This window comes from Arachis duranensis, chromosome 1 (genome assembly GCF_000817695.3).
Source record: "Arachis duranensis cultivar V14167 chromosome 1, aradu.V14167.gnm2.J7QH, whole genome shotgun sequence".
Classification (NCBI taxonomy): domain Eukaryota; kingdom Viridiplantae; phylum Streptophyta; class Magnoliopsida; order Fabales; family Fabaceae; genus Arachis; species Arachis duranensis.
Genome location: NC_029772.3, coordinates 15,989,047 through 15,998,189, shown reverse-complemented (window position 1 = coordinate 15,998,189; position 9,143 = coordinate 15,989,047). Strand labels below are relative to the sequence as shown.

The following is a 9,143-nucleotide window of genomic DNA, read 5'->3' as shown; positions in this document are numbered from 1 at the left end:
GAAGTTCATCCTTACTTATATAAATAACTAACTCCCAAGATATCTCCTACCCATCTAGAAGGAAGATCTAAATAAATTTCCTAGAAAAGGGTAACGGTCATCCACCATTCAAGGTGAAACTACTCTAAGAGGTGGTTATCTTTTCTACTATAAAGACACTGACACACTCAGGTATATTTAGAACTCAATCAAGTAAAAAAAACCTGCTTTGAACCTTTGTTAACTTAAGTATCGGAGTCCCTTGCAGGTACCACCCCCCACTTCTCACAAGGACTCGGACGGTGTCACCTCGATTCTAATACAAGTCGAACCACTGTCATAGAAGGAGCTTGGACCTCATGTTCAGGTCCAAATACAACCCAATTTTAGGTAACCCTTAGAACAGTTCCCAATGTTGAAGATAAAGCGAAAAAGAAAAAAGTCAAGGCATAAATTAAAGTATACGCAATCGAATGGTAGCAACAGTATTTTTGGCTTTGCAAGTTCATAGATGATTGACGAGAGCAAAGTTGATGGCAAATGCAAAGTAGTATAGACATGTGGTTGTACTCGAGTCTAGCCCAGTTACTAATCCAAGAAAATGGTTTATTCATTGTTTGCAAATGGAAGGTACGTATGAGGTTAATCTATATTGTTCATGGTTCTATAATTTTCTTGATACCTAGGGTTTATTTTATTTTCACTTGTAGACAAAAGATTGCCAGTACTTTGTACGAGTTGATGAAATTGAAGGAAAATGAATAGGGTTGGTCAAAACTCTAACTGAGATAAAGAAAGATAACATCCATGGTACTGAAAATGTAAATATGATTTAAGGAGCAAATAATGAGGACAAGGATATGAAGATTGTGATGAAGCTAGATAGTGTTACAAGAGAAATATATTCCATTAGAATGAGGCTTGCATTACTATCGGTATTGAATTTTTCTTGTGTTTTTACAAATCATGGTTCTTAGTTTTTAAGATGTAGTTGAGGCTTTCTAGGTTTAGACATAAATGTTCTTAGTTTTTTTTTTTTTTTTTTTTTTTTGAAAATTTTATTATTGACAATTGTAGACTTAAATAATATTAGATGTTCTTATTTATAACCCTCTTTTAATTGTGAATATGACAAAATTAATGATGTAGTAATAATGATTTAACCTGAAAGCATGAATATAAATAGCTTAATGATAGCTAGAATCAACATAAGCTTCAATACATAAACCATAATTAAAATCTAATATCATAATCCAACTGAAACCTAATAGTAGTCATTACATATCAAATGTCTTGATCAAAAGAGCTAGTTTTTAAATTGAGTAAACTACCTATGAAATAACAAAATTAAAATTGTACCAATAAAAGATGGGTTTCATATAACAAAACTATTCAAATCCTAAAAAATTACTTAAAAATTTTTAAATTACTTTTTTTAGCCTAATCTATCACATTCTAATCCTTAACTCCCTTTATGGCTTTATCACCACTAAAATTCTTTCTCTCTAACTCTCATCCACATCTACCACAATCGTCAGTGTCACTGTCATCACAACCATCACCGTCGTCGCCTCCTTCTCCTTACCACCACCATCCTCCCAAATACCAGTCACCGCCACCATCCCTATAACCATGGTCCTTGTCACTGTCATAACTGCCACCACCGTCACCACCGTTTCTATTGTATCCATCTTCATAATAGCCACCACCAATCCACCACCACCATATCTATGACCTCTTCCACTTTTAAAGCCATGGTCATCACCTCCGCAATCGCCACGGTACTGATGCTCGTTGATAGTGATGTTGTGGCAGTCAAAGTTAGAGCCGTTAGCAAGGACAGTGCCTCTAGTGATAAGCTTCATCGACAGTAATAGCAGGTGCAGTGGTGGAGGAACAGATCCTCCTTCATTGTATCTCCTCCTCTTTCACTCTAGTTAACCTGAGCTCTTTCTCTCTCTCTCTCTCTCTCTCTTCGTTCTCTGTGCCTCCAACTACGATAGCGACGACAAAGTCCTCCTCCGGTGGCAGCTCTAACAGCAGCGACTTCGAGGGAAGTTTCGGCAGCGCTAACATACCCTTTCTTTTCTCTCATCGCATTTTTGTTGTTCTCTCTCACTTTCTCTGTTTCAGGCTTCTCTCACTCTTCTTTCCTTGTTCGATGACAATAGCAACGGCCACTCCCAATACAATTTTCTATACTCTTCTATGATATTAGGAATTAATTGTATTACTTACCATATTTGCAGTGGAAATAGAGATTGGGAATAAGGGGTGGAAAAAATTAATATTAGAAGAAGGATTATTTAGAATTTTTAGATAATTTCTAGGATTTAAATAGTTTTATCGTATAAAATTTATTTTTTATGAGTATAATTTCTGTTATTTTATGGATAGATCCGTCAGCATTTAAATTTTTTTATAGATAAAAATAATAGTTTATTCAAATTTAATGATTAAACTATCAATTTCATTTTGTTATAAAAACTAATTTATCAGAAATAAAAGTTATAAAGCCGACCGGAACAAATTTGGTGTTTAGGTCCTTTTGAAAAATAACCACATGCACCCCTACGAATTCTACGATTACGAAATAATGTTTCACTAGCGTTGCTACTTGCTAGCTAGGAACAAGTGATCCAAACCAAAGTGAAGACAAAGGCAAAAGGAAAATGAAGTGAAAAAAAAAAACGAAAACAAATAAACCCCTCAACCAAGACTAAAACTGCCTTATTAATCAATTGGTCGAGCGAGTGGTTTTGTTCTGTAATAGTGCGCCTCTTCCCGCCCAGTTACTTGCCCTTCTCTCTCCGCACTCCAACGATGGGAAATTCGTCCAAGGACGATTCCGCCACCTCCGGCGACGCCTCCGCCGGCGACGTTCAGCCCGCAAATTCCAGCCTTTACTCCGAGGGCGAGAGAGTCCTCGCCTACCATGGCCCTCGAATCTACGAAGCCAAGGCACTTCAAACTTTTCATTTCATCCTCTTTTATTTTATTTTATTTTATTGGTGAATTTCCAATTTCAAATACGCTGTCGTTTTTCTCGATTTCCGTTTTCTTTTCCTTTTGTCGTTTTTCTGGTTTTTGGAATTTGCTCATTCCCGTGACTGTTAAATTTAAAAAAAAAAAAAGAAACAGGACTTTGTTGTCGCTCACTGCTTATATTTCCGCACAAGCCTTTTTTCACCGTTGGGGATTTGTTTGTTGTGTCTGTAAAATGGTCCATTCTCATTGCCTTCACTGAATTGTGAATTACACTTTTTTTTTTCTCTTGAAGGATAAAGCTTCTTCTAAGGTCTTGGCGGTTTTGCATTTATAATTTATGAAGTTCTAGTGGCAATTTTATCACCATCATAATTGTATAGTAGTAATTATGTTTTAGTAAGTATTTTTTTAATGTTTAATTGTAAATGTTTGCTGCTGGTAACGGATAAGTATTCTCACTTCTCTTTTTCATTTGAGACTAGAGAATACGAAATTGCATTAAGATGCTGAATTGTGAGTTAATTTAGGGTTTCTTTGAGTTGATGTCTTGTCTTTCTACACTCTACATGCATGCACTTAATGCAAAGATTTTGGTCATTTTGACATAATTTAGTGCATGTTTGACCATCAGGTGCAAAAGACTGAGATCCGAAAGAAGGAATGGAGATACTTTGTTCACTACCTTGTAAGTTCTGTTACATCTTGGTTTCAGTCCTCGTCATTTTCGTATGAATTACTTCACTTCATGAGTATGAATAGCTTTGCTTTTTAAAGATGTTGTTTAACTTGGAAAATTTGAAATCTTAAATAACTTAAAATGTGAAAGTTTAAAGTGATACCTTGATTTGCTATTGACTTTTGGTTGCATTACTGTTTTCTATTTTGCAGGGATGGAATAAAAAGTGAGTATCTTATCTTTCTTTTTGTTTCATTTCAAGTTCAGAGTTAAAAAAATAGAGGTACAAGTGGCATCAATGATGATGCTCCAAAGTTTCAGTACACAATGTGTTTTAAATCATTATCTTTGTTCATGTTTTTCTAATATGATAAACTAGTAACAAATTATTAAGAAGTGCTAGCTGACTCCTGCTAAGGCTCTGATGTTGTATTAAGTAAGAAGCATTAGTTGACATTTGCCAATTTTTCAAAGTTGGCTTAAGTCTAAATGAAAGTGGTGTATAAGGTACTTGTTAGTTAATAAAAGTTATTTGACAATCTATATGTAGGGCTTTGTAATGATTGATCTATAGGTGTTAAACACAGCTTTCTTGATTGTTGCTTGTTTCCCCATAAATGCTTGCTAAAAATGAGAATTAGGGCTTTTAAGAAGTTAACATACTCATTATCGGGACGCTTTCAATATATTTCCAACAGTTGGGACGAATGGGTAGGTGAGGATCGTTTGATGAAACACACTGAAGAGAATGTCCAGAAACAGCAAGCTCTAGACAAAAAACAAAGCATAGACAAGAATGTTAAGTCTGGTCGTTCAAATCAAGCAAAGGCCAAAAGTTCTATGGGTAAGTAATTGTCTCTTTGAAATGGACTTGATTTATTGTGACAGTTTCCTGGAGCTTTTGCTTGCCTTTGTGATGAATCTCTTTTAGCAAGGAGGTCTGACATCCCCATATTCTGAAAATATGGAATTATGCGTTCTTTTTTTGAATATCATTTCATTTAAGGCTCCTTTATTGCATCTAACACATAAGCTACAAAGGTGTACTGGGCACCTTAAGGCATTTATTTTCCCTTTTGTTTGTATTTTTTGGTAGTTTGGATTGCAAGAGAAGGCAGGCTAGGTATTGTCTTGATTCTTGAAGTCCTTTTTCATATTTATTGAAAAAGAAATTTTATTAAGGACTAAGGAGAGAAAATGTACAAAAGATGATAAAAAGTTCCTTAGATTTGGGGACTTATAAGTATAGAACAGCACATCAATCCCTTTGAATATCAACTATCCCTTTGAATATCAACTAGAGGAACATCCTTAAGTAGACCCTAAACCCTATTGAGTAGTCCTATCCCAAATAAAATCAGTAGTGGAAAAGGAATCATTAAAAAAACCCTAAACTTCCTGTCCTATCAAATGCATCAAACTACTGCAGAAACCAAGAATTGCCATAGAATCTTTGTTTCTATGGTCAAGCCAAACTGCTAAGCTTGGTGGCTAGAAAGTCAAAACTAGTACATCAAACTCAACATTATCTGAAGATACCAAAAGCCTGATCCAAAATGTTAGAATTTTTCCATTAATTTTGAAAAGGTTCTTAAGTAGTTATGAATAATATGGTTCTCATATATATATGGGATATTGTCAACTGATTTCCAGAAATATTAGTCAATTATATTTTTTTGAACACAACTGGGTTTTTATTGGGAAATGGTTATGAAGCTTTAAACATAAAGAGTTTGATAAAATGGGTCAGTCAGATACTAGCATGTAAGAAGCAAGTGGGAAGTGGGAATAATATTAGCATGTTCTGAAGATGCAAAGAGTGAATTTGGCTTTGTTATAAGCACCAAACCACTTTTCTTTTTTAAACAAGATTTTGAAATTGATACAGAAGACTTAAATAATATGTTATTCTATTTGTTGATGTCAAACCTGTTATAGATACTTCACAAGATGTGTACACAATTTCACAGGCACCAGATCATCATTCTGCTCATTTACCTCAACTCTTGGACTTGGAAATATTATATCTTGATACTTCATATTGTTAGCATGATAATTTTACATTTGATTTGGATTCTGTAGATGCAAAAGTGGATAAAGAAGACATCAAGAATAACGGTATTATTCATTAAACTTGACCTTAACTCTTCATTTTGTTTTAAATTTTTTAGCATATCTGTTTGTTTCTAAATTTTATTATTATTATTATTATTATTATTATTATTATTATTATTCAGCAAAAAATTAAACCAATAATTAATAGCTGCCATTAGTAGAGTGGAATTATAGTTAGCTAGTTAGTAGGAAAAATTATTATAGCCTATAGGATGGTTAGAAGAGGGCTATGACAGCCTGTTTAGGAGACAAATTTGTTTATAATAAAGCACAAAACAATAAGCAACTTTGTAGTCTTCATTTTTCTTGATATCTGCTTTGAAACTGGTAATAAACAAACAAGTTGAGTCTCTAATATTCTCTCCTTGTTTGAACACATTGTTGTTGATTTGTTGAATTTAAGACTAGTCTTATTTCTGCTTGCATGACTAATATATCTTATATGTCAAATTCTGTGCAGTACCAAAAGGGAAGAAACGAAAAACTGATTCAGGAGCTGAGGTCTGGTTTATATCTTGGTGTAATTGCATTGCTTGCATGTTCTTTTATTCTAATATCCTGGAATTTCCACCATTCTACAAATTAGATGTTCCTTGCTAATTCATTTTATATTGCATACGGAAAGACAAAATAGCACAATAAATTTAATGTGTTTCCATGGTGCAAGGCTGAAACAAAAAGTAGTATAAGTGGGAAGAAATTCAGATTTCGTGTTTTACTCCATTTCTTTGGTATTTATCTTCTTGTTTGTTTGGTGTTTAATTGGATTATTGGAATTTCTTTCGTCACTTTCTCTTAATTGAAAATCTTCTGCTAAGCTTGTTTTTCTAATCAATAGAAGGGAAGCGTGACAGTTGAAAAGCTCGTCAAGATTCAAATTCCTGCAACATTGAAGAAACAACTTGTTGATGATTGGGAGTATGTTACTCAGCAGGATAAGGTATAAGGAAACATCTAAAATACACTTCAGCCGGGTTAGATTCAATGCATCTTCCTTGTGAAGTTTATTACTACTAGTACAAATCTGCTTTCAATTTTTCAGGATTCATTACCCCAAATATTCCAATCTGATTGGTTCTCGAGTCTTTTTCTATGATGCTTTTATATTCAATGAAAATAGTATCATTTATTAGATTTCTGTGCAAATAGCTAAATAAGAGTATTATTACACTGAAATTTTAAGGTTGCATTATAATGAGATATATTTACACCTCTTAAATCCTCTATCTTGCATTTTTGAGCTTTTGTTTTCATCTTACGTAATTGATGGCATTGTTTTTGTTGTAATGCTGTGTTTAGAATTTTGTCTGAATACTTATTGCTTACTTATCACTTTCAATATATAACCTGTTTTAAAATGCTTGAAGTAGTAAACCAAGTGTTGATTTACTGATGCCTGTCCCTGCAGCTTGTAAAACTCCCCCGTTCGCCAACTGTGGATGAGATTCTAACAAAGTTCCTTGAATACAAGACAAAGAAGGATGGCATGTAAGAGATTAGTTATTAATAGAAAATTTATACTATTCCTCTGTAAATAGCTGTAAACTTTCGACGTGCTATATATTAATGATGAAGTCATGTACAATATGTCTCTGTGATACAGGGGGGCTGATTCTATTGGTGAAATTTTGAAAGGAATAAGGTGTTATTTCGATAAATCTTTGCCTACAATGCTCTTATACAAAAGAGAACGCAAGCAATATAGTGAAGTTGTTGCAAATGATGTCTCTCCGTCAACCATATATGGAGCTGAACATTTATTGCGCCTCTTTGGTATGTTTTACTTTACGCATAATATATGTTGGAAAAGGAGGACACAATGTACACACACGCTAGAATTCTTTTCATGTTTTGGGGCTCTTCCCTTTAATGAGTTCTTTCAATTTAGTAATAGATGAATGCTTGAGATTTATTTCATGAACATATCTTGAAGGTTAGGGCCTCCTGCATAGGTGCAATAATATAATCTAGATTTGTTATACGCTTACTAACCAATGGATTTCCTTGTGATCTGAACTTTCATGTTGCAAGATATTTCTATGTTAATTGTTATTATTTCCAGCCATTGCAATGATGGAATATTGGTAGGAGGCCTTTTTTGCTGTATCATTTGACCCCTGTACCTGACCTGTGACTATGATCAACAAACCCTGATGAAATATTTTATCCTTTGTTCTGCAAAGTGAAAGACGATCATATATTTTGTGATGCTTGCAGTTAAGTTACCTGAGCTTTTGGTGTATGTGAACATTGAAGAGGAAACGATGACTCGCTTGCAGCAGAAACTACTCGACTTTCTCAAGTATAAACTGAAACCTACCTCATTTTGCTCATATTCTAGATAATATTGTTCTGAATCCTTAATTCTTTATTGATATCTCTCATTGAAGTGTTCTCAATAATTCATAGCACACTATTGTTCCAGTGCTCCTAGAATAAAAGTGAATATGATATAGAATAGAACACTACAATGTAATTTGATTTATTTAGTCAAGCTCACTTTGTGGGATAAGGTTTCTGCTTTATATTGCTCCTAGCGTAAACAATGACAATCAGTCACACCTTTGTCGTCTTTACCTTTCGTACAAGCTTGTGATGATTGTTGCTATGAAAAAGTGAATTTCTGCGCAAATAATAGAGTCGATTTCAATTTCTATTTGTTAAATGTGTACCTTGGTATTTTTGTTTTTGGCACCAGGGGTCTCTCGCCGTTATACTTGAAAATTTCTTGTTGCAAATGTTCCGATTATTTCGTTATGGTTCCACTACTTTTTTGTAACTTGCAAAAGTTCCACTACTTCCAATTATACATGTAGATCCAAATTATGTATGCTTCTATCTTTAGTTTTGGCCTGATTAAATTCGTTGCAGGTTTTTGCAAAAGAATCAGAGTATTTTCTTTCTGTCAGCATATGATGGTGCCAAAGTATCCGAAGGAAAAGGCAAAGGCAAGGATGACAGAGAAGCTTTTTGCTCAGTTAAATTGAAGTCTTTCTCATCTGTTGTAATATGAATGATCAATTAGCATAAACAAATAGCATATTTTCCCTGAAAAATCCTTGGGAGAAACTCGATTGTTGTTGTAACAATATCGACTAGAGTCTAATCCATTCTTTGATTATTCAAGCTTACAATGTGTTAATGAACTATCGATGGCTCACGTCTTGTGAAACTTATGACCTCATTATGTTTGTTTTTTGTTCAGTTGGTTAAGTGATAAATCCCTTTAGTCTTTAGAATGGTTACTTTATATTCGTGTCCCGTAAAAGATAAAATGGAGTAAATACAGAAAATCTTCCCGACAAAATTTAAACGCCAATCTAAAAAAAAACGACAAAAACCATTTTTAAGAAATCGGAGGTAGAGAGACCTTGGGTGGTTGCAT

General features: G+C 33.9%; 1 protein-coding gene across 2 annotated transcripts; it reads left to right on the top strand.

Moving 5' to 3' along the window:
- Positions 1-2,535: 2,535 nt before the first annotated feature.
- Positions 2,536-8,942, top strand: LOC107479499 (protein MRG1). 2 transcript variants are annotated; one of them, XM_016099632.3, is made up of 11 exons: positions 2,536-2,940; positions 3,599-3,652; positions 3,856-3,869; positions 4,342-4,487; positions 5,726-5,761; positions 6,219-6,259; positions 6,597-6,698; positions 7,167-7,246; positions 7,362-7,531; positions 7,976-8,060; positions 8,630-8,942. In XM_016099632.3, the coding sequence occupies exons 1-11, from the start codon at positions 2,803-2,805 to the stop codon at positions 8,769-8,771; spliced, it is 1,008 nt and encodes a 335-aa protein (XP_015955118.1). In that variant the 5' UTR covers positions 2,536-2,802; the 3' UTR covers positions 8,772-8,942. The 2 variants fall into 2 exon arrangements, with proteins under 2 accessions (XP_015955118.1, XP_015955123.1); XM_016099637.3 differs by lacking the exon at positions 3,856-3,869.
- The last annotated feature ends 201 nt before the right edge of the window (positions 8,943-9,143 follow it).

Coding starts and splice junctions, on each gene's coding strand:
- LOC107479499 (XM_016099632.3), top strand. CDS start 2,803: ATGGGAAATTCGTCCAAGGACGATTCCGCCACCTCCGGCGACGCCTCC. Junction 7,532..7,975: donor ACATTTATTGCGCCTCTTTG/GTATGTTTTACT, acceptor TGATGCTTGCAG/TTAAGTTACCTGAGCTTTTG. Junction 8,061..8,629: donor AAACTACTCGACTTTCTCAA/GTATAAACTGAA, acceptor AATTCGTTGCAG/GTTTTTGCAAAAGAATCAGA.